Here is a 26837-nt window from a genome sequence, read left to right on the forward strand (position 1 = left end):
ATTTAGTTTTTAGTATTTAAAATCTTTTTTTTTTTCCTCAGAGGAGTTTCCTGTTTTAAGAGACAATTGATGTAAAATTAAAATTAGTTTTTCTTTAAATATTTGCTAGAATTCACTTGGAAATCTATTTGCTGTCTGGCTTCCTTCTCTACGACCTCCCCCCACCCACTCCCACCTGCCAAGTTCTTTTATGGTTCCTTCAATTTCTTTTTGTTGTAAATCTGGGTACTTTATGTTTTTGTAAACATTCATCCATTTATCACTTTTGTTGCAATTCAAATTGGGCAAAAGAGTTTCAACTAATACTTTCCTTTATTTCATCAGCCTCAGGTCTCTCCCCATCCTCCATTAAGTTACCAAAATGATTATCCTGAAGCCCAAGTCAGTCTCTCTTTCTCGGTCTCTCACACACCCTTGCTTTTCCTAACCATTCTGAAATCTAAAGCCTTCTCTTAATCATTTCTTTTGATCCTGTAGGGAGCTCGTTGACATATTTTGCTTACTATTTTCCCCCATTAGATCATGAGCTCCTTTAGGGCAGAGACTGGCAGGGTCTTTTTCCATACCCATTGATGGCCTAGCACAGTACTAGGCACTTCAAAATTACTAATAGACTGATTTTCTTCCTTTTTTTCTGTTAAAAAAAAAAAAAAGTCCTGGCAATTTTATTGTCCTTTAAAAAGTACTCAATTAGCTGGGAGTTTTGGGTCCAGATTTTATTCATTTCTCTATTTCACTACCAGAAGCAAGCCCTGCCTCCCAAGGTGACGTCACAGGGCTCCGCCTTTCTGCGGTTTTCACCTGGGTTGGGGTGTTGCGCATTCTGCGAAAAGGGGCTGCCAGCATCCCAAGCTCCATCAGCCTCTCACTCACGCACCCCCGGCCTGCTTGATCCCCACTGGGAGTCCCCTGTGTGTAGGAGGTAAGTAACGTCCCGCAGGGCGTCCCTTTTGCTCCCTTCTTCCCTCCACTGAATCCCCAGGGGCGTGGAGGTGTGGGCCACCCCCCACCTCAGCCGTACTCCGGCTCTCCATCCAAGGCCTTTTGGACTTTACCCATGGATGGATCCGCAGCTGGATGCGCCCCGATCTCTCTCTGTCTGGAGGGGTGGGGTCCTTCCCTACGCATTCGCCGATCCCCTCCTCCCCCCGCCTACCTTCGGCGGCCCCCTCCTCACTGTTGCTTTACGTGCCCGCCCCCAGCCATCCCCTAGGTGGAGCACGGCCCGAAGGTGGGACTGCTCGAAATACCTCTTATTTTTTGCATCTTTTAATTTTCTTTCAAGTTATTCATATATTTATTATTCCGAACTCAACCAATGCCGGATCAAACAAACATTTCCATGGACATCATACAATGGAAAAAAAGAGGATGGTCCACGTACCTGTGGATTTGACATCTATAGCTTAAATTTGTTTGATTGAATACGTTTAAATCTGTATTTTTCAAAGCTGCTGATGTTTCCTTCTGGCCTTCCTTCTGTTGTACACTGCTCAGGGTTTTTTGGTTTTTGGTTTTGTTTTTTACAATTCCTTAGGGACCATCTTTTGCTTTGTTTTGTCTTCCTCGCATTTCTGTTTTAGCTACCTCTAGCACCCCAACTCATTAAAAAAAGGGAGAAAAAGATAGTCTTTATAACAAAGAGGCATAATCAAGGAAAACAAATCTCTGTTTTGGCTGTGGCTGAAAATGTGTCTTCTTGGGCAGCTCTTATTCCCTCACCCGTCAAGATGTGGGTCCCATGCTTCATTATCAGTCTTCTGGGATGTTAATTGGCCATTTCATTGTTTAGAGTTCTGAAATCTTTCATGAGGGCAAAACTCACCCCTTTTCGGCTCTCTGAACTGGATGTAGAGTTTTAAGAGGCCAGCCATAGATGGGCAACTCCCCATCTTTGAATACTTAAAAGTGGACAAAAGGATTATTCGTTACCTGGGTGATGTGTGTTTTGCTGGGGGGGGGGGGGAATATAAGTGCATAGTCTATTTAAGGAAATGCTTTATTATAATATATAATAGTATTATGTTTAATGATCATTGATATTATGTCCCATATAGAACATCTAACCCATTTAATTGGATTAGGAAAAGTAATTCTCTTATTTCAGAGTTTTTTAAATTTATTTTTACAAGCATTTATCATCACTTCTTCCTACTGGCACTTCCCTCCCACGCAACAACAACAAAGCCAAAAGCCTCACAATAAAGATGTATGTTCTAGCAAAACCAATTTCTATCGAGACCATGTCCAAAAGACAGCTGTGATTCTGGAATTTCAAGTCCATCACTTCTTTGATAGGGAGTGGGTAGCTGTCCTCTGAATTGCATTCATTAGGGTTATAAAAGTTTTTAAACTTTTTTCTCTATAATATCATTATGTAAGTTCTAGTTCTGCTCATTTCAGTCTTATCAGATCTTAAGAATTTTCCCCAGTTTCCTCAGAAACTGTCCATTCCTTATGTCACAATAAAATATTGTCCTGCTATTACATTCATAGACCACAGTTTAGTTATTTCACCATAGATAGAGTCCTTAGTTTCAGCTTTTGGCTACTTTAAAAGGAGCTACTATAAATATTTTTGTATATATAGGTCCTTTTCCTTTGCTCCCTATGTGGTCTAAGCCCAGTGGTGATATAGTTAGGCCACAATTTAGTAACTTTTGAGGCCCAATTATAAATTGCTTTCCAGTATGTCTTAACCAATTCGAGTCTCTACTAGCAATGCTTTTGGTGTGTGTGTTTTCTTGCAGCCTGTGCAATATTTGTTGTTTGTTGTATTTATTATTTGTTTATCAATTTATCCACTGTGGGAAACACTGAGGATACGAATACCAAAAAGAAAGACTATCCTTGTCTCCAGGAGTTTACAATCTAATGGAGGAAGATTACACACAAAAGAAAGCTGGAAAGTGTGTGGGGGGAGGGTGTGTGTTTGTGACAGTCAGATAGAAAGAAGGAGGGAGAGAAGAAGGGAGGGAGGGAGAAGGGGGAGAGAGAGAGAGAGAGAGACAGAGAGAGAGAGAGACAGAGAGACAGAGACACACACACAGAGACAGAGACAGAATCAGAGACAGACAGAGAGACAGACAGACACAGACACAGAGACAGACAGAGATAGGTGAGAGAGTATGTTTCTTTTTTCATCTCTGACAGCCAGTCTGATGGGTGGGAGGTGGAACCTTAAAGTTCCTTTAATTTGAATTTCTCTAATTATTAGTAGCTTGGAGCATTTTATAATATGGTTGTTGATTGCTGGGATTTCTTCCTTTGAAGCCTAGCTCTTCATAGCTTTTGAACATTTAAATGTTGTTGAATGGATAATGTCTGAAAAATTTAAATCAATTTAATATGTATATACAACACATTATATAAACTCTTTAATAGGGTAATTTGTTACAGATTTCCCTCCATTAACATATTTCCCTTCTAATTTTAATTGTATTAGATTTGTTTGTGCAAAAAGCCTTTTCAATTTTATACAATCAAGATTGTTCATTTTATTTTCTGTGATCATCTTTATAGCTTGTTTGCTCCCAATTTCTTCCTTTATCTCTAGATGTGAATGCTAATTTTTCCCTTGCTCCTCTAATTTCTCCATAGTCTGTAATGTGCATTCTTAATCATAGTGGATGACATATCAGACTCTCTTTTATAAAATGCTACACAGTATTAACAACGTCGTCACCCGTACAGGACTGTATTTTAATGGGACAAAATTGCATATAATTATTGATAGCCAACAAAAAAAAAGGTACTGCCCATTTAGTTTCAGGATTTTAAAATCTCAATATTTCTATAATGACAGAGCAGGATTCTTACCTTGAATGCAAAATTCCTCAAGGGTTCCATACCATATATTCATCCCATGATGCTATACTTATTATAATATCAGATTTGTACCTAGTAGTGGACAGGATTAATCTGATAAAAATGAGATAAAGTGAATAGCTCTATTGTACCCTCTGTCTCATTTTGTTTAAGAATACCCTTAGTTTCTTCTATAGAACAGTTAAAAAGAATGATAAAAGATGGTTTTGAAGATTGGATAATTATGCTTACAGTTTTTTTTCAATGTTGAATCACTCCTACATTCCTGGTATAAATACCACCTGGTCTTAGCGTATGATCTTTGTGATATATTGTTGTAATCTCCTTGCTAATATTTTGTTTAAATTTTTTTGCATCAGTATTCATTAGGAAAATTAGGCTTTATTTTTTTTCCTCTTCTTTTGCTCTCCCTGGTTTGGGTATCAAAACCATATTTGTGTCATAGAATGAATTTGGTAGGGTTCCTCTTATCTATTTTATTAAATAGGTAAAGATTTGGCAGAATTCACTGGTCTTGGAGATTTTTCTTAGGGAGCTAATTTGTTGCTCATTCAATTTCTTTTTCTAAGATAAGTTTATTCAAGGATTCCATTTTCTCTTCTCTTAACCTGGGCAATATATGTTGTATATTTTCATTGTCAATTTTATTGGCAAATTATTAGACTAATATCTTCTAATAATTGCTTTAATTTCATCTTCACTACTGGTGCATTCACCTTTTTCATTTTTGACTCTGGTAATTTGGGTTTCTTTTATTTTTAAGCAAATTAACCAAATATTTGTTTTATAGAATTTTTCACAAAACCAGCTTTCAGTTTTGTTTGTTAGTTTAGTGGTTTTTTAACTTTCACTTTTACTAATCACTCCTTTGATTTTTAAGGATTTTTATTTGGTGCTTAATTGCAGATTGTTCATTTGTTTTTATTTCCTTTTTTTTTTTAAACCTGGATGTCCCATTCATGAATCTGCTCTTTCCTTTGTTTATTAACGTAAGCTTTTAGAGAGAGAAAATTTCTTCTAAGTATTGCTTTAACCTCCATTTCACAAATTTTAGTTTCTTGTCTTATTGTTGTTATACTCCCCTGAGCTCTGCAAGGTATTTATCGGGCTAGAGAAAGGTAGTAAATCTGCAATCCTTTATCCTTTAAAGGATTTGGCAGCCAGCTTCTTATTTCTTTCTTCAACATTGTTGACAATAATGCAAAAAGAAAATAATGAGCAGAACTGAAACAGTGAAAAAGTTCGAAAATATGCATAGTATGTAATACCTCTAGATCTCTTACCCTCTTCTTTCAACATGTTTTTATAATTTTGCAATGTATGCATTATATATTGCAAAAATTAAATATATAGAAAGATCATATAATAAAAATGTTAGAAGAGAACAGATCATATGCCTCTTACAGTTATGAGTAGGGTATATATTCTTAACCAAACAAGGAACAGAGGCAATTACAAAAGACAAATTTAATACCTTAGATTACATAAAATGGAAGAGCTTTTGCATAGACAAAATGAATGTGCTCTTGCAAGGAAGTGATCAAACAAGAAAAAAACTTATCAAATTGTAATAGAATTGCATAAAATTCAATTTTTGCATGTGTGGTTGCTCATTCCGTTTACATTGTTGAAATCTTTGAGTATATTTTGCTTTCTTGGTTCTTCTTGCCTGACTCTGCCTCAGTTCATATAGATTTTTCTATAGTTCTCTGTATTCATGTTTATCCTTTTTTATAGCACAGTAGCATTCCATTATATTCATGCAGCACAATTTGTGTAGCCATTCCCCACTGGTTAAAATCTATTTTGTTTCTGATTTTTTGCTAACTCCACAAGTGATGCTAAAAATATGTTTTTCTATATGGATCTTTCTTCTTGAAAGTTTCCTCCTTGAGAAATCAATCCAGTAATGTATTTTCTAAGTCAAAGGATATGAACATTGCAGTCATTTTCTTTGAATATTTCTAAATTCCTTTGCAAAATGGTTGTACCAGTTCATAGCTGCACTGGCAAATCATTAGTGAACCTACCTTCCCATAACCCCTCAAACACAGATTATTTCCATCTTTTGTAATTTTGCCAATTTTCAAGGTATGAGATGGAACCCAGGGTTATTTTGATTTAGATTTCTCTTAATAGTGATTAGGAACTTTTTTCATGTGGTTGAAATTACTTTGCATTCCCTCTTTTGGAAATTTGTGGTTGATATTATTTTAGTATTTATATAAGGGTGAACATTTTTTGTTCTCTTATGTATGTGTTAATTGTTTGTATATCTTAGATTCAAACACCTTGTAATAGCAATTTATTACAAAGATACTTTTTTTCATTCAATTACTTTCTTGCTTTTCCAAAATGCATTTGTTTTGTCTATGTAGAAGAAGGTTTTCCATTTTACATAATCTAAAGTCACTTTATCTTTGGTAATTGCCTCTACTCCTTCATTTGGTTAAGAATACATCTCCGACCCATAATTGTGAGAGGTATATATACTTCTTTTCCATATTTTTATTGTATATATAATAAGGATATGTATCCATTTAAAAAGAATTCTGGAATATGGTGCAAGTTTAGTCTAATATCTACAATATTGCTTTTGAGTTTCCCAGTCATTTTTATCAAATGGGAATTTTTTCATGAGAGCAACTTGTGTTTTCCACCTTATTGAACACTGAATTTTTAAAAATTAATTGTTGTTGATTCTCTCTTGTCTAGTTTTTCCCATCTACTTCTTTCCCCCCCCCCAATCTTCCAATTTTCTATCTACTTTGTTTTTTTCAATCTATCTATAGATAGATTGGAACCTATCTATAACCAAAGCTATAACCAACCCACTTTTAACCAATCCTAGATGGTTCTGATGAGTGCTGCTTTATAATATAATTTGAAATCTTCAGTGCCTGCCTTATTTGATATTGATCTTTGATTTTTACAAATAAATTTTGTCATTAATAAAATTATATATATATTATATTTATTAAAATATATATTTATAAAAATTTATAAAAATCTATTAAGGATCCTTTATATTTATATTTAATTTAATTATTAATATTTAGTTTAACTGGCATATCATTAAAAGGCCAAATTAAATTTGGTAGTATTTTCATTTTTATTCTATTGACACAGCCCAGCTGTCATTTAAATTATTCTTTATTTCTTGAAGGGACCCTTTGTAAGTGCTTCTCTTTAAGTGTTTTGTGAGCATTTGAAAATTGATCTACAGATATTTTAAGCTTTTCCTAGTTACTTGGAATGAAATTTCCATATTATTCCATGTCTTGTTTTCTTATTGTTACATAGAAATGCAGTTGATTTTTGAGGGTTTATTTTGTGATTTATCTTCGGTTGAAATGAACCTATGTGGAGTCAATCTTTGAAAGAAAAGAGAGATTATTGAAAACAAGAAAATGGGAGCACCCAAAGTATGTGAGAGTCTATAAAAGAAATCCATAAAAGCAGTCTTTTTATATAGATAACAAAGTAGAAATTTCTCTCTCTCTCTCTTTTTTTTTTTTTTTTTTGCTGAGGCAATTAGAGTTAAGTGACTTGCCTAGGGTCACACAGCTATGAAGTGTTAAGTGTCTGAGGTCAGATTTGAACTCAGGTCCTCCTGACTTCAGGGCTGGTGCTCTATCCCTACACCTCCTAGCTGCCCCTCTAAGTATCTAAAAATAACTCGTGTAAAACACAGAACTTATTTTAATACAACTATTTTTTAGAATTTTCAACCAGAAATTTCCATTGGAATGTTTATCATGACCTTCATGCCTTAATAATGTTGCTATAGCATTGACTGAACAATCTCTTTAGGTCTGGTTCCTGGTCTTGACAGGAGGTAAGGAATTATATAGGACTACTTCCTAAAACTATTCTGTGTTATAAGACTGTTACAAGACTGTTCAGTTAAGCTGTGTGGTCATTTGGAAGGATTTTTTGAAATGGTTAAAACCTTAGCCAGGGCATTCTTGAAGACTGTCTCCACAAATACCTTCTCTAGATTGCAAATTGGGCTAATAAAAGAATCTTTTTGACTTCTCCAACTGGAAAAGGTACTTTCTCCAATAAGGGGAGGTAAAATCTAGGCTTCTACTGAAACCTCAAGCTAAAAGCTAGTGGGAAGAACTCACATTTATTGTATTTGTGTTAATGTGTGTATACATTTACAGAGAGAATGATGACACACACACATACACACACACACACACACACACACACACACACACACAAAGAAACACAATGCAAACACAATGTTCCAGAGGAAAATCCTTTGAGAGGATGGATGCTCCTTGAAGCATGGGATAAGATAAAACTCCTAACTAAGGCAGGAATAACAAAAAAGAAACCATGATGTTTTATGATCTGGTTTAAAACAGGGAAAAGTTTAACTGGTTTACTCTGGCCTTGGTTCAAAATTTTGGATTATCATTTGCTAAAAGATTTAAAAACAGTATTAGCAGATAAAACTAAAACAGACTATTGATGTTTATAGAATGAATTAATGGATCCTTAAAATGAATTTAAATAATATGATATAATTTCCCCTTTCAAGATGCCATTAGTCATAATTAAAGGGATGATATATTTAAAAATTTTTAATAGTTTTTCTCAATTACACGTAAAAACAATTTTAACCTTCATACACTTGCAATTTTGAGTTCCAAATTCTCTTCCACTTTCCTTGTCTCCCAAATCATTGAGAAGAAAAACTATTTTATAAAACTAATAACATATGAAGTCATGCAAAAAGCATTTCCATTTAAATCTTGTTGTGAAAGCAGAGGCAGAGCAAAAAAAAAAAACAACCTCAAGAAAAATAAGGGGGTAAAACAAACAAACATTATGCTTCCACTTGCATTTAGATTCCTTCAGTTCTTTCTCTGAAAGTGGATAGTGTTTTTCATTACAGGTCTTTCAGAATTATCTTAGATTTTTCTATTACTGTAAATACTTAAGTCATTCAAAGTTGATTGTTGTACAATATTGCTCGTAGTATGTATACTTTTTGGATTCTGCTCATTTCACTTTCCATCAGTCCATGTAAATCTTTCCAGGTTTTTCTGAAAGCATCACGTTCATCACTTCTTTTAGGACAATAGAATTTCATCACAATCATATACCACAATTTTTTTAGTCATTCCCCAATTGATGGGTATTTCCTCAATTTCCAGTTCTTTCCCACAATAAAAAACAGCAAATATAAATATTTTTGTACAGGTAGGTCTTTTTCATATTATCCCTTTTTTTGATCCTTTTGGAATACAGACCTAGGAGTTGTATTGCCAGGTCAAAAACTATGCACCTTTTTATAGCACTTTGGGAATAGTTCCAAATTGCTCTCCAGAATGTTTGGACTGCCTATTCATATTCTTTTACTATTTTTCAATTATTCATGTTACTATTAATTTGACTCATTTCTTTCTATATTTGAAAGATGATGAGGCCTCCGTTAGAGAAATCTGATGTGAATATTCCTCTCTTTCCACCCAGTGTTCTGCTTTCTTTCTAATATTAGCAGCATTGGCTTTGTCTGTGCCAAAGCCTTTTAATTGAATGTGATCAAAATTGTCCATTTTACAACCCATAATGATTTCTATTTCTTACTTGGTAATAGATTCTTCTGTTATCTATAGATCTGAGAGGTAATCTAGTCCATGCTCCCCTAATTTGTTTATGGTATTGCCCTTTATTTCTATATGCCCTAATACATGGTCAAAATTATTTTGTGTGTATTTCTGAGGGGAAAAAAGGTATATTTTGTCAGAGGTCTATCATATTTAATTTTTCTAAAATTGTATTCATCTTCTTAACTTCTTATTGTTTATTTTTTGGTTAGATTTATCTAGTTATGGAAGGGAAATACTGTTTTATTATTTCTTTCTACCTGTAACTCATTTACCTTTCCTTTTAAAACATTTAGGTGTTTTAAAAACTTAGTGCCTATAAGTTTAGTATTGATTTTACTTCATTGTATATGGTTCCTTTTAGCAAGATGTAGTTTTCTTGCTTATTATCTCTTTTCATTCAAATCTACTTTTTCTTTCATTTTGTCTGAAATCACAATTGCTATCCCTGCTTTTTTTTTTTTTTTAACTTCAGCATAATACATTCTACTTCAGCTTCCTTACAGCTTTCTCTTTGTGTCTCTTAGGAGGTGAGAAGTGGATTCTTCTGATTACTATTTTACTCACTGGTTCTAGGATATCACGACTTTCAGGTAGACCAAGGATTTTTAAATTATCTCACTTTGATCTATTTTCCAGGTAAGTTGTTTTTCCCAAAGTAATATTTAATATTTTCTTTCTATTTTTTCATTCTTTTGATTTGTTATATTGTTTCTTGATATCTCATGGAGTCATTAGCATCTACTTTCTCATTTCTGATTTTTAAGTAACTATTTCTTTTTCAGTGAGCTGTTGTATTTTTTTTCGATTTCTGTAGGATTTCATTTATTATTTATTTCCTGGTGAAATATTTTCAACTTCTTAGATTTGTATTTCTGTGAATAGGGTTTTTTAAATTGTATTACTATATTTCCTTGCATTTCTTCCAGGTAGATTCTCACGTCTTTTATATGGTCTACAATTACTGTAAGTGGCCTTTTTCTTTCTCTTCTTGTTGTGTTTTGCTGGTAATGTGGAGAAGTTTTATATGTTGCTATTTCACTGAAGCTATTAATTATTTTCACTAATTTAGTTGGCAATGCTTTGCAAGTAAATAGTCATAGAACCTTCAAAAAGTGGTGTTTTGTTTTCTCAATGTCTGATGATTAAATCCCTCAATTTCTTTGTCTTTGCCTTATTGCCATAGCTAGCATTTCTACTGCAATAGTAATAATGGTGATAAAGGACACTTGCTTCCACCTTGATTTTACATTAACGTCTTCTTATTACAGATTATGTTACAGATTATAACAGATTATGTTATTACAGATTATGTTTTCTTGTACTTTTTACGTAGATATGAATGAGATAGTATTTATCAACTCAAAAGAAGCTCCATTTTTTCCTATGCTTTCTATTGTTTTTTAATAGGAATAAATATCAAACAGAGCTTTCTCTAAATCTACTAAAATGATCATGTGATTGCTTAATATGGTCAATTGTGATTATACTTTTGCTAATACTGAGCCTACCTTAATAGTATCAATCCTTCATGTACATCCCTGAGTTAGATACTACCAGATCATACTTTGATGATGTTTGTGTGATATGTTGTACTTGCTAATGTTTGATTTACAATTTTTCTTGCACCAGGATTCATTAGAGAATTTGGTCTAGTTTTCATTGTTTTTCAGAGTTTTCTTTTGATATTTCCCAATTCCCCACTTTTGCTGTACCTGTTGTGATATGGGAGCCACCTTCCAGTGGCTGCTGGAGGCCTAACTCAGACCTGTAGAATGGATCTCTTCATGTGAGAGGATGATGATGATACAAGGAGAGACTGAGAGGCAGTTGCATTCTCTGACTTCTCCACTGAGAGGCAGTTGCATGGTCTGACCTCTCTCTTCTTTCCTCTTGCTTCCAATTTATTTCATTGCCAATCCACAAGGAATATTTGCATTAGTAAAGGCTGCTTTGCAACTCCTTCAAGTGTTATGATTTGCAGCTGTGGAGGCTCTAGGAGAATTGACCTGCTCCTTCACCTAGGCATGGTCCTTAACATGTACCATCAATTTCTCTGCTTGGATTCCACATTAGGAATATTCTTCTTTGTAGATGGCTTCATCATCAGAAATCTCATCAACAATTCCTAAGTGCCCTAGGTTGCCTATTTCTTCCCTGAGTGCTAATCACAACAAGAATACTGCAAGGTCAAGAAAAATAGATCCTGCCAATCTAGGGAGGGCTCAGAATTCCCGCTTACTCAGTTCCTTTCCTGCTTGACTTTCTCTCCAAGAATCTCCATTTTTCCTCTAAGTTATATTATTCATCAGAAATCTCATCATCTTGAATTTTTGTTCAGATTTCATATTCATTTTCCCCTGACTACTATCTTTTTGCTGTGTTAACTTTCTTATTTGATTGAAGGCCTGCATGGTAGGTCAAAAAAAACCTCCTGTTTCCTCATTTCATAAAGGACTTATTTACAAATTTTCATTTCCCACCAGTATCATGGAATCATTTCCAAGTAACATATTAAAATTCTATTTCTTAAGAACCAAAATAAGAATATATACTAACATTTATGTGAAAAATATACATTAACAATTTTATTACTATGTTAGAGAGGTCATTTTTTTGTTTCCATATTTCAGAAGAACTTAGAATCTCCCCCAAAAGACAGAGTCGAAAGAGCAGGACTGCCAAGTCAATCTTTTTCTTTTCTTCCTCCCACTTAATAGTATTTATTTTTTCCAGTTACATGTAAAGATAGTTTTCAATATTCATTTTTGTGATTTTGAATTCTAAATGTTTCTTCCTTCCTTCCTTCCCTTCCTTTCCCCCTTCCCCAAGACAATAAAATCCAGTATAGGTTATACATGTACAGTCATGTTAAACATATTTCCATATTACTCATGTTATGAAAGAAGAATTTAAAAAAAACATGAGAAGCAAAAATAAAATTTTAAAAAGTAAAAATAGTATGTTTCAGTCTGCATTCAGTCTCCATAGTTCTTTCTCTGGATAAGGATGATATTCTCCATCACAAATCTTTTGAAATTGTCTTGGATTACTGTATTGCTTCAAAACCCACTTCAGATGCTCACTTGCTGCATGATCTTGGACTATCACTCATAACCTCTTTGCACCTCAGGTTCCTCTATAGCTATAGGTTTGGGGCCAAGTCAGTCTTTGACAATAGACATAGACATACTGAAGGTAGTGGAGTCTATAAGTTGAAGTTATGGTGATGAATGACCTTTTTGAAGTTTGAGAATTCTGGAGGATTTCATTATTATTTATTTCCTGGTGAAATATTTTCATTTTTAATTTCTCAATCTCATTTCTCAAAGGAGGCCTTTTTAAACCTTATAAGATTATACACATGTAGATATTGTTATCATTACAATTCTTCAGAGTTCTCCATTCCAACAATGGTCTTCAACACCAAACTTCATAATTTATACTTAATATACATATATATACATACATATACATAAATATCTATAATCATACATATGTATATTTGTCCTGTTTGTCCTGTTTTTCTGATGGTGGATAACATCTTTCTTTATAATTACAAGTTTTTCCATATTTTTCCAAATCCACCAATGCATCATATCCTATACCACAGCAATATTCCAATCTTCTCCTTTTTAAAAGTTATTTTAAATAGTATAAAACAGTATTGATTAATATGACTGACATAGTATAGTTTCCCTGTTTTTCTCTTCTGATTAAATCTATTTTAGCTTTAATTTTGTTTGAGATCAATGATCACTACCCTTATTTTTTTTCTAAAAAATTCTATTCCTGATCATTATTATGCTTATGCATATCTCTTCTTTCCTATCCTTCCTGACTCTTTTGCTATAATTCTACCTGATACCTTGCCTTGGTACTGCTTAACTTACTCCTCCTTTCAAGAATCCCTTCTTTATCCCACCCATCCTTTCACCACCTCTTTATCCTAATCCTGTTAATTTACACACCTTATTCCATTCTTATTAAACTGCACTTCCCCCCTCCCAATTCACGTGCACTCTTATTTTTTCTGAATTTAGAAGGCTTTTATGCCCTTCTGAATGTATGTGTGTGGTGTGTATGTATGTATGTAAGTATTGTTCTGCTTTGACCCCGTTCCTGATGTGAATAGGATGCCAGAACTACCAGCTCTCTTCCTCCACCCAATGCCGGTGTCAGTTCTTATCATTCACTTCATTTGTATAAGATAATCACTCTTTTTACCTTTTTCTACATGGTTTTGGTTTTTAGAATCACCTCAGTTTTACCCCAATCTTTCTTTCAAACTACCCAAATATTAATGACAATCTTAGATATATTGTTTACATTTGCTTTTTCTAGCATTTTTAGTTTTGTGCCCAGTTCATCTCCTTTTTCTCTATCTATTTTCTTCATGTAAGCATTTAGAGATATAACATTTCTCCTAAGAAGTGCTTTGGCTGCATCTCATAAGTTTTGATATGTTGTCTCATTATTATAATTCTCTTGGATGAAATTATTGATTGCTTTTAGGATTTTTTGTTTGATCCACTCATTCTTTAGGTCTAGATTAATTTCCAATTGGTTTTTAATCTATCTTTCTCTGACCCTCTATTGAATGTAATTTTTATTGCATCATGGTCTGAAAAGGATGCATTTACTATTTTTGCCTTTCGCAGAAAGGCAAAATTTGATTGTGAATTTGATTGTGAGGTTTTTATGTCCTAATACATGGTATATTTTTGTGTAGGTGCCATGCTGAGAAAGAGGTATATTGCTTTCTATCCCAATACTTTTTTCTCCAGAGGTCTATCATATTTATGTTTTATAAGATTCTATTAACCTCCCTAATTTCTTTCTTGCTTATTTTGTGTATATTCTAAGAAGGGGAGGCTGAGGTCCCCCATACAGTTTTGCTTTCTATTTTTTTTCCTGTAACTGACTTATTTGGATACTGTACCACTTAATGCATATAAATTTAGTATTTATATTACTTTATTGTCTATAGTGCCTTAACCCTTCCTTCTTTACCATTAATTAGATGTTTTTTCTTTTGTTTGCCTGAGATCAGAATGGCTATCCCTGCTTTCATTTCATTCACATTCAGTTATGATTACCAGTTGTGTATTTCCCTCCACCCTATATTCTCCCCTGTATATACTTTTCCCCCTTCCCTTTCTACTCTATCCCTCCTCACTAGTGTTTTGTTTCTGATCAAACCTTTTCTCAACTTGCCCTCCTTTTTATCATCCCCTCCTTCCTTCTGTAACCTTTTTCTCTTACTGTTTCTGCCCTCCCATCTAGTCCCTCCTTTTTCTTTCCCCTTTCTCCTTCTACTTCCCCATAGGGTCTATACTCAACTGAGTGTGATGTTATTCCCCAGCCAAAACTGATGAGATTAAACTTCAGACAATGCCCTCCCTTTTTTCTCTCTATTCTAATGGGTCTTCTGTGCTTCTTTATATGATCTAATTTATTTCCTCCCCTTTTTTTCTTTAATATCATCACATCAGAGTCAACTTATACTGACACCCTTTGTCTATGTATACCCCATTCTAAGTGCCCTAATAAAAGATTCAGTTTTCAAGAGTTACAAGTATCATCTTCCCATGTAGGAAATATTTCTAGGGAACAGTTTAACCTTTAAAAATGTGTTCTTTTTCTCCTTTTTTAAATCTTTTTATACTTCTCTTGAATCCTGTGTTTGTAGATAGAATTTTTGTTTAATTTTGAACTTTTCAATAGAAATGACTAAAAGTTCCCTACTTCATTGAGGGTCCATCTCCTCCCCTGCTTAGTCTCACTGGCTAGTTGATTGACTCTTGGTTGTAATCCCTGATCTTTTGCCTTTTGGAATATGATATTACAGGCCATCTGATCCTTTATTGTAGAAGCTGCCAAGCCCTAAGTAATCCTAACTGTGGTTCCTTGATACTTGAATTATTAATTTTTTTCTGGGAGCCTTCAGTATTTTTCCTCGAGATTATAATTCTGGAGTTTTGCAGTGATGTTTCTTGGAGTTTTCCTTGTGGGATCTCTTTTCAGAGGTGATCAATGGATTTTTTCCATGACTATTTTGCCATCTGGTTCCAGTATATTAGGATAGTTTTTCTTGATGATCTCTTGAAGAATGCTTTTTTTTTTTTTAGTCCTGGCCTTCAGGTAGACCAATAATTTTAAAACTGGTTTTTCTGGATCTATTTTTCAGGTCAGCTGTTTTTTCAAAGCAGTATTTTATATTTTTTCCATTTATTTATACTTTTTAGTTTGATTGATTCTTGATGTCTATAGTCATTAGCTTGTATTTGCCCAGTTCTAGTTTTTAATGTATGATTTTCTTCAGTTAGCTTTTGTATCTTTTTTTCCATTTGATTAGTTCTCCTTTTTATAACATTTTATTTTTCCAAATATACGTAAAGATAGTTTTCAACATTCATTTTTGAAAAACTTTGTTCCAAATTTCTCTCTCCCTCTCCCCAGCATCACACCTAGTTGAGACAGTAAGCAATCAGATATAGGTTAAATATATGCAATTCTTTTAAACATATTTCTATATTTGTCATATTGTACAAGAAAAATCAGATCAAAAAGGTGAAAAACTATGAGAAAGCAAAAACAAATAAACAACAACAACATAAAAAATTGAAAATACTATGTGTTAGATCCACGTTTAGAGAGCCCGTAGCTCGCTCTTTGGATGTGGATGGCATTTTCCATCCCAAGTCTATTGTAATTGCTTTGAATCATTGCATTGTTAAGAAGAGTCAAATCCATCACATAATTTTGCTACTGTGTACAATGTTCTCTTGGTTCTGTTCACGTCACTTAGCTTCAGGTCATGTAAGTCTTTCCAGGCTTTTCTGAAATCAGCCTGCTCATCATTTCTTATAGAACAATAATATTCCATTACATTCATATACCAGAACTTACTCAATCATTCCCTAATTGATGGAAGTCCACTCAATTTCCAGTTCCTTGCCACTTCAAAAAGGGCTGCTACAAACAATTTTGTACATGTGAGTGCTTTCCCCTGTTTTATAATCTTTTTGGGATACAGATCCAATATTGGGCATAGTTCCATATTGCTCTGCAGAATGGTTGGATCATTTCATAACTTCACCAACAATGTATTAGTGTCCTAGTTTTTCCACATCCCTGCCAACATTTATCATTATCTTTTCCTGTCATCTTAGTCAATCTAAGAGGTGTGAAGTGACACCTTAGAGTTGTCTTAATTTATCATGAGTTTTTTAAAATGGTTGTGGATCATTGTACGCATCAGAGTAGCCAAGTTTTTCATAGTTGATCATTGGTACAATATTGTTGCTACTGTATACAATATTTACCTTGCATCAGTTCTTATAAGTCTTCAGAGGTCTTTCTGAAAGCATCGTGTTCTGTGGTGTTCTTCTTTTCTAAAATATAATCATTCTCTGGGAGCAGTTTCTTAGGAGACTTCTGGAGGCTGCCTTAGTTTCAGTTCAGTTCAATAATAATCGCCTCAAATGCAGCCAGCTGTTAAAAGTTCAAATCCTTTATTGTCTCTTCCAAAATAGCCTGGTTAGTTTTCTTAGAGGCCTATCTCCCTCCTTGGTTCCAAGAGCTCTTGCAGCTTGTCCTTTGCCTCTGCCATCTTTAGCTTCCAGCTCTGAATCTCCAATTCTCAATCTCCCCAACTGACTCCTCCACTGAGTCCTCACTGAGGCTCCAAGAGCTTCTTTATATATGATCTCTTAAAGTTGTGAACCCAAAGGTTGACTCCTCCTCCGAAAGAGTGGGATTGTGGGTTCCTGACTTGTGAGCCTCGAACTTGTGAACTCTAATGTGTGAGCTAATGTGTGAACTCTCAAAGGTGTAAATTTAAGTACATAAACATTGTTTCTATCAATTCTAGTGAGTTAACACCTTGTTTCAAGTTCTGGCCATAACACTGCTCCACATTTCTTATAGCACAATAGTAACTTGTTCAGGATGCTAATACTTACATAGTCCTGTGTAATATTACATCCCTGGAATAAAGAGCTCATTCTTTTTGCATGCTATGGGAATAATTAGCAAAGGTAAAAGAAGCTTATGAAATAAAAGGTACATCACTCCGTAGACTAGGCTGGAACACATCTGAGCTAGTTTAATAAAGTGAATGGGTATAAAATCTGAGGTATTCAGCTGGAAGTTATAGTCCATTTTATTTCCTAAATCACTATGAGCATTTCTGCCTGTTTCTAGACATGTATTTCTGTATAAATTAAGATCCATAAATATTTCCAAGTGATGTTAAAAAAAATGGGAGGTTGATGTAATAGTTTCTGGGACCAAACTGTTATTCTAATAACTGAAATGAAATCAGAAACATCTTCAGTTTGGTTTGAAGAAATGAATTTTGGTTTAATTAGTTCTCTTAGAAGAGAATAACTTATAGAATAATTTGTGTTACACCAATGGAAAACTCAGTTTTATTTGGGATTCTTATTTAATGTGGAAATAACACTTGTTGTTTCCTGTGGTACAAGCATATTTAATGATCAAAAAATTATTTGATAAGCACTGTTTTTTAAAAAAATTTATTGAAGCTTTTTATTTACAAAATATATGCATGGGTAATTTTTCAACATTGACCCTTGCAAAACTTTCTGTTCCAAATTTTTTGCTCCTTCCCCACACCCCCTCCCCTAGATGGCAGGTAGTCCAATACATTTAAATATGTTAAAATAAATGTTAAATCCAACATATGTATACATATTTGTACAGTTATCTTGCTGCACAAGAAAAATCGGATCAAGAAGGATAAAAAAAAACTGAGAAAGAAAACAAAATGCAAGCAAACATCAACAGAAAGCGTGAAAATGCTATGTTGTGGTCCACACTCAGTTCCTACAGTCCTCTCTCTGGGTGTAAATGGCTCTCTTCATCACTAAACAATTGGAACTGGTTTGAATCATCTCATTGTTGAAGAGAGCCACGTCCATCAGAATTAATCATCGTATAATCTTGCTGTTGCCGTGTATAATGATCTCCTGGTTCTGCTCATTTCACTTAGCATCAGTTCATGTAAGTCTTTCCAGGCCTCTCTGAAATCATCCTGTTGGTTGTTTCTTATATAATAATAATATTCCATAACATTCATATACCATAATTCATTCAGCCATTCTCCAGTTGCTGGGCATCCATTCAATTTACAGTTTCTTGCCATTACAAAAAGGGCTGGCACAAACAGTTCTGCACATGTGAGTCCCTTTCCCTCCTTTAAGATCTCTTTGGGATATAAGCCCAGTAGAAACACTGCTGGGTCAAAGGGTATGCACAGTTTGATAATTTTGGGAGCATAGTTCCAAATTGCTCTCCAGAATGGTTGGATTCATTCACAATTCCACCAACAACGCATCAATGTCCCAGTTTTCCCACATCTCCTCTAACATTCGTCCTCTTTTCCTGTCATCTTAGCCAATCTGAGAGGTGTGTAGTGGTATCTCAGAGTTGTCTTAATTTGCCTTTCTCTGATCAATAGTGATTTGGAACACCTTTTCATATGACTAGAAATAGTTTCAATTTCTTCATCTGAAAATTGTCTGTTCATGTCCTCTGACCATTTATCAATTGGAGAATGGCTTGAATTCTTATAAATTTGAGTTAATTTTCTATATATTTTAGAAATGAGGCCTTATCAGAACCTTTGAATGTAAAAATGTTTTCCCAATAAGCACTGTTTTGAAATTGATTCCTTCAGTGTAGCTACTTGTCACATCCCAAGTCTTTTGCTACAATTGTAGTTAACTTGATAATTTTTATAGAACGCCATCACTGTAACATAGGTCATGTTATAAAATGTTTTATAATATGTATTTAATGTGAAGATTAGCTCTTTATCTGTCTCTGCTCTTCCTAAAGCAGAAATAAAATAATTGAATTGGAATTGGAATTAAATTAAGTAATATTTAATTTTGGAGTTTGAAAATATTTGTTAAAATAAAAACTAAAACAAAAAAATAAACATGCTAAGAAAATAACAAGATCAAATGAATATATGTGTGTAATTTGGAAGGTCTTAGGAGTTGTTTTTTGTGGTACTAAAAACATTTAGTTTGCATTTGAATGTTTTACATGTCAATATAACATTGTTGTTATATTGTTTAACAATGTTTATACTTAACATAACAGGTACAGAGGTTAGATAAAGACAAATATAGTATAAGGTATTTTATAACTTAAATTGTCTGAATTTTTATGTGAAATATGGGCTCCTAGTTTGATATTTCCTTTATTCTGTTATTTATCATGTCAGAACCCAAGAATCCATCTGGTTTCCACCACATATACTAGTTGTTAGAGAAGTAAACTTGGTGACTAGAATTGAAATCTTGGATTGAGATCTGTTTTATAAAAGATTTTAGCAGAAATGTCTAAAGAATCCTTACAAATAACTTTGAAACAGAAAGGAAGTCCATGAGGACATGATCATTTTCAAACTGCCCCAAAAAGATATGTGTCAGGGATCAGATGGCTACATTGGATGTCTGAAATCCAAAATGAAATGGGTTGATTGGATGGATATTGGGAAGTGTTACTCAATTGCAGCGAGACTTAATGTTTTTTTTTTTTTTAATATTTATGTCTGTTATTGTACCTCTTTGGCTTTATTTTCTATATCTATATACCAATTTATCTCAGTTTTCTTGATGTTGTATGATTTTCCTTCTGGATTAATCCGTAATTTTGAACATTCTTTCTATACCTTTGTATGGTACTTTGTTTATGGTTCTGATTCTGGTCTCACTTTATAATTGGAATTATTCTGTATCAGTGGCAAGATGTAAAAGTGCTCAAGGTCTCCTGTTTAGTTTTCAGTCTGTTGCTCTCTATCCTTGTGAAGTGTTTTTTCTTTTGTTTTTAGAGACCCTCCCTGGGTCCACATTCCACAGGAATGTTTTACCAAGTGCACACTATGTGGATATTGGCAAACCAAAGGGTTGCCTCTTCCCATGAGTGTGTGGGGAGTGAATGGTAAGGAATCCCCTGAACTTGTCTTTTAAAGTTACTGTATTTTGCAGAAACACTGAAGCTGGAGTATGCAAGAGGCCTTGAACATGTCAAGAATGAAGCCCACCCTGAGATGACACAATTTGATTTTGCAACCCATGCACCCTGTGTGTCTATGGGAGTCAAGATGGGCTCCAGTCAGTCTGCTCCAGACTGAGAAACTTTCTGCAACTGGGACCTTTGTAAATAAGCAGACTCTCACATATGTTCATGGTCTAGCAGTTCCCAAGGGGAAAGAATTGTTTTTGACTTTTTATTTATTCACGATTTCTTTTTTCCTTTTGGAGGGTATTGATTCTTTCTCCCTCTTCTATGATTTTTACTTTTTCTCTGTAACTTAAATAACAGACTTGATCTGCCTGAAAACTCTTTAATATGTGGGGTTCCCACATCCATTTTCTTTTCTCTTGTAATAAATCCAGCTTCAATGCATGTCTCATGGACCTGTGATACAGTTTTTGACATAATATTCTATGCATATGTTGATTATTATTTTTTCTTCTGTTTCTGTTGATGTTTCACTTTGCTCATTTGCTATTTTATTGATTTGATTTTTTTCCTCTTTTTAATAAAATTAATAAAAGGTTTATCAATTTCATTAGTCTTTTCAAAGAATCAGTTTTAGATATCATTGCTTTAGAATATTTTTGTTTTCAGTTTATCTGTTTCTCCTCAAATTTTTAATATCTTTGATTTTTTATTTCGTGCTTGTTCATTTGTTGGCTTTCTAATAATTTCACTGAATATTCATCACATTATTCCTCTTATTTTCTGTCTTAAAGTATATGTGTGTTTATTTTCCATAGAACTGCTTTATTTGCATCTGAAAAATTTTCCCCCATAATTCTTTTTCAAATAATTACTTTAAAAAAATTATCCTTGGAAATTATCATTTTCTTTTAATGGTTTCATTGTTATGTTGCCATTTTGTTCTGTCTTATGTTTATGCCGTTTGAACCAATTACTACTTTTATAAGACGTGGGGGTAGGGAACTGACAACACTTTTTTGTCTCTCCTCTCTCCTTCCCCCTTTCCCTTTCCAGAGTCCAAGAAAGAAACATCACAGCTCTAGCTCTTTGAGTCACGAATCCTTACCCTGCACTGATGGCCACCGACAATGCTGCCAACAGCCCACCATATCGGATCCTGGTCCGGGTGTCTGAGAATTTCTTTGAAATGGAGAAGAAACTACAAAAGTATTTCCAGAACCCATGGAAGTCTAGGGGAGGCAAGTGCAAGGTCAAAGCTGGTCCCACTGAAGACACTTTCTGGGTAGACTTTTATAAAAGACAAGCCAAGGAAGGAGTGATAGCAAAGAGAGATCATTCTATAAACATCAGTGATTCAAATGATACATCATCACATGTGGACATCTTCATAGAAACAAATGAAAACCCAGAAGAGAACAATACTTTGGAAACAAGTCAGATTTTCTCTCAGATTCAGTCAATCCCACAGGAATTTCCAGATGAGAAGCACTCAGAAGAAGAAGTTGCTACCAGCTCCTATGATTTCTTCATTCAAAAGATATTTTTTCATGTGGAAGCCCAGCTGACTTTCAAGCTTTCTATAGAGCTAAGGAAGTTAATTATTAGCCTCTGTCCAGATATACAAATAGAGGGAGGCCGTTATGGACCTGAAAGACTGATTGGTGACTATGAAGATATTGGAAAAATTTATCAGTTCTTAAGGGAGAAGATGCTGGGAAATGACAAGAAAAAAAAATTGTCTTGCTCAGCCTCAGCAGAAGAAATTGAAGAAATCGAAGAAATTGAAGAAATTATAAGAAATGACTGCAACAGTCTTGTTCTTTACTCAAGCCCAAAACAAAGGCTAGAAGACGAACTGGACCTTATTTCAGTTCCTGCACATTTGTTTGAATATTTCAAATATGTCTTTGCTGATACTCTAGGCAGAATAGAGACTGAGAATCAAGTTCAAATCAAAAGTGCTTTTTCATGTCCTATTGGCAATGTGTATTTAGACTTCAAGACAAGTAAGTCATGGGACAGACAATTGGCTCAAGACGCTTTTACCAGAGCATTTCAGAGGGAAATACAGAATGTGTCCCATCAGGATGTTCATTTCCCAGATAATAAGCTGGTACTTGAAATGCAAAAATCACTGACTCAAACATTTCATAACATCCATGTTAAAGCTGAAGAAAAAGACTTAATCCTCTGGGGAAACCCAAAGGATATTTTAGAAGCTCAACATTTCATTGAAGAAAACTTCTCTCAGAAACAACCTGAAGAGGAAACGATGGTTTACCCAAACCTGAAGAATGGAATTGAGGTTGAAACCTCTCTCTGGCGTCTTCTGGGCCAAGAAATCAGAGAAATAGAGAAAACATATTATACTGTAATGGAATTGGTAAACAAACCCAAAACTGGGAAAACACTCATTGTATTTAAACCAAAAGACAAAGATTTAGACCTCTCTGCACATGCTTATGAAGATTTCATTGATCTCTTTCAGATGCTCTTGCCTCAGATCATCAAAGAAGTAGTGATTCTGAAACCAATAGATCAGAAGAAAAAGGCTCGGATTGAAAAGGCATTATTTGAAAACCTGGAAAGAAAGCATTCCCATGTGAACATCGAATGGAATAAACCAGAACTGACACTGACTGGTTTGCCCAAGTACCTTGAAAAAGCAATGAAATACATTAAGAGATATTACAAAATTGAACATCCTCCTCAGCAGAGACAATTCTCTCTTCCTTGGAGAGAATTAGAGTAGATACTCCAAATCTTTCTTGGACAAAAATGGTAATGATTTCAAAGATGGCTGGATCTCCCTCTAGTGGATTGCTTAACTGTTGGGACTTAAGAAAAGAGGAGTGTGCCATCTCTCTAGAAATCATTCACCATAAAAGTCCTCCCAAAGTATAAGCATGAGTTCTGTGACCCTTGTATCAGACAGGCAAATATGTCAGTGTGCTCTGTATGTCAGATTTCCTATTATATCATGAAAGGAAACAATGACAAGTACTTACAGGATTTCTTCATTTCTAGTTTGTAATTCATGTGACAATATTCTGTTTCATTATCACAGGCATGAAGGCATATAGACAGAAGATCATCCCAAATCAAGAAAATGTTAGAAAGGAACAAGATGGTTGTCATACTTGCCCAAATAATGTGAAGGATGGCAGGTTTTCTATTTCCTCAGAAGGACTTTTGACCAAAGGCTGTTTACTCACAACAGGACAGTCTCAGACATCAGGATTCAAGGATGCGATCACCAGGAATGGTATTCACAACGTTATACAATTTTGGGCCAGAAAACTTTGGTTACCATGGTCTCAGCTATCTGCAACAAATTAAGCTGGAATTGGAGGTGAAAGAATTGAGTAAGAGTCTCGATTTCAAGGATGCCTTGAAAGCTGGGCTTACAAAAACTGTAGTTGTGGAAAGCAATCAGAGCAATCATTAAAATGTGTGTTTAGAGAAAAATAAAAGAATTCGAGAAGAAATTAGTTGTTTAGGTATGAGTGGGATGAACTTCTGTTAACCTGTCTAATTTCTTGGTGTTTTAAAGTTTTTATTAGACAAACTGAGAACCCAGTAGTAATGTAAAAATTGCTCTAGTGAGCACCCAAAGTGTACTTCTCAGTACTTTCCTGCTTGTCTCCATTTTGCTGTCACCAGGGATGCTGGAGTTAAGGAATCTTCCATTGTCCCACTTGTACATATGATGACTGACCCTCAGAACCATTCCTATTATTTGTGAAAAGCTGTTGGTGCCCTGAGAACTCACCAGAACTAGCTCCCTTCTAATTGGAATGATAGCCAGGAACATTCAAAAAGATTGAAAACATCTTGACAAAAGTTATAGTCTCAAAATACTTACATTAATCCTTCACATCAGAAAGAAACTATCCATCCTTAGGGTTCTGGCAAATTTAATATAAATTGAAGAGTGAAGAAAGCTATTTCTGTCTTAATTAAAATCTAGTGACATCCAGTCACTTTCAGGAGCAACTAGAAAGCTTGTGGCATTCAGAGCTCTTCATAACCTTTTCCCTTCCTTCACTCCCCCACTATGGACTCTGTGCTTTAGTGATACTGGCCTCCTTGACATTCTCTGCACAAGAAATTCCACCTTTCTGGATTGTGCATTTTCACTGTATATCCCCATGCCTGAAATTCTTTCAGTATTCAATTTGACGTGCTGGTTTTTCTATGCCTTCTTTCTAGTCCTACCTAAAATCCTACCTTCTACAGGAAGACTTTCCCAAATCCCCTTAATACTAGTGCTTTTCCTGTGTGGATTATCTCCAATTTGTCTTATAGATAGGTCGTTTGTACATAGTTGTTTGCATATTGTCTCCCCTATTAGACTTTGAACTACTTGAGAGCAGAGGCTCGTTTTGCCTTCTTTTGTTTCCCCACCACCTAGCACAGTGCCTAGAATATAGTAGGTACTTCTACTCATTGAATAACTGATTTTGGGCAGGTTGATTGACCTGGAAAACACTTTCTTGATTAAAAGACAAGTGGCATTGGTTTGTTTACTGCCCTGATCTTCACATTCCTAGCTCCCCCTTTCAGGTGTACCTTGTGGCAATTGTTCTGTTTGTGTAGTCTTGGTGAAAACACATTTATGCCCAAATATTTTCTGACTTTAAACCTCCAGAAAATTGTCTGCTTAATTTGCCATTGTTCAAGATTTCCCCTCAAAAGTGTACTTGTAGTGCAACAGATAAAATGTCTATTGATCTCTGAATGAGTCTATCTTTGTATTTGCTTTAAAAACTAAACAAAAATATTTATTAGAAGCTTATATCCTGGATCCTGTGGCATTGCTTAGAGAAGGAAAGAGAACTTGTGATACAGAGAGGTTCGTTTCCGAGTTAGGAACAGCTTATTCATTGATAACAATGCCAGTTACACCCTATTGTCCTTGTATGGAATGTTAAATATTATAGCTCAAATGAATTGTAGTTGGGTCTTTAAATAATTGAATCATCTTGATTTGATTGTATGCTTATGTCTGAGGAGATGTGATTTAATGACTGTGTGAGATGCTTCTAATAAAGTCAAAACTATATGATCAGAAAAAAGTTATGGTTTGTCAGTCATTTGCTATTTCTGTGTTTTTCCATGTGTTATGCAATGTGTCTGTGCTCTAAATTGACATGGTCAATTTTTGTAAAAGTTCCATGTGCTACTGTGAAATGTGTATATTCTTTTGCATTCCCATTTAGAAGATACTAGAAGTCTTTCTCATCCATTTTCTCTATAAATTTGTTCAGTTCCTTATTTTCCTTTTTATTTGTATTTTTATTAAAATTATTGCAAAGTGAGAGATATTGATTTATTATGTAAAGAAATTCATCTATACTCATCTTTTTATGAGGTACAGATCAATAATTCCTTCATCTGAGGCAGAAGAATGCTTGAGACTTAAGTGTGGAGAATGTAGGAGACAAAATTTTGGGGGACCCAAGCACAGGTTGAAGACTGGGAATGTGCAGTGAATTATGGTGAGCCCTTTGAAATAAACAACCTTAAATTTCCTGCAAATATCTAGAAAAAATAGTAGGTGAATCCCAGAAATGCACAAATTTAGATAAACTGATACACAAAATAACTTTATTTCATTTCTCTTCATTTTCTTACCAGTAAAATCAGATAGTACATGGGCACTCTTTTTGGTAAGTCTTTATTTCTCAAAATATTCAGTTTTCAACTGTATTCTTTCAATTTGAACTTTAGACAAAGTTATTGCTTAATTCATGGATATGGCTTATCCTTGGAATAACTGATTATGACAGCTGCACTTTCTTTCATCAAGCCAGAATCATTAATATGAAGAAAATTTTACTATATTGGTCTTTAAACTGAATAGCTGAGCTACACAAAACACAGGTTTTAGAGATTAAGTCACTGTTTAATTACTTTCAGAGTGTGGAATATGGTTTGCAAACTTGAAACTCTCTTGGGCAGGAGATCTTCACCTGTTTCAGGAAAGGTAGAGATTTTAGACACAAATAGTAAGTGGGAAGTCATTCCCAGGGTTATATTGATTTTCTCCAACAAGCACAGGAATAGATGACAATACAACAATTCATGGATTGTTTCATATACTGAGGGTTGTGACCATTCCCTCCTCAGGGCACAGAACCAGAGTTCTGTGGAGGGAACAGTTTTATAATTCTTGAATCACTTCACTTATTATACATAGGTACACTACAAGAGTATAGCCATTGTCAGAACGATAATTTTAAGCATCCTTCAAGGGCGTGGGTACATTTTTATTACTGCTCTGAACCCCAATTCAAATAAGACATAAGGAAAGAGGAAATTTATAACACAAAAGTAATACATAATCAACAAACATATTGATCATTGTAACAATAA

General features: G+C 34.4%; 1 protein-coding gene across 1 annotated transcript; it reads left to right on the forward strand.

Moving 5' to 3' along the window:
- Positions 1 to 766: 766 nt before the first annotated feature.
- LOC111721638 (E3 ubiquitin-protein ligase DTX3L-like) lies at positions 767 to 25537 on the forward strand. The gene is made up of 4 exons (XM_031944373.1): positions 767 to 922; positions 9980 to 10091; positions 10382 to 10418; positions 21513 to 25537. Exon 4 carries the CDS (start codon positions 21574 to 21576, stop codon positions 23209 to 23211), a length of 1638 nt encoding a protein of 545 aa, XP_031800233.1. The 5' UTR covers positions 767 to 922; positions 9980 to 10091; positions 10382 to 10418; positions 21513 to 21573; the 3' UTR covers positions 23212 to 25537.
- Positions 25538 to 26837: the final 1300 nt, after the last annotated feature.

Source organism: Sarcophilus harrisii, chromosome X (assembly GCF_902635505.1).
Source record: "Sarcophilus harrisii chromosome X, mSarHar1.11, whole genome shotgun sequence".
In the NCBI taxonomy this organism is placed as follows: Eukaryota; Metazoa; Chordata; class Mammalia; order Dasyuromorphia; family Dasyuridae; genus Sarcophilus; species Sarcophilus harrisii.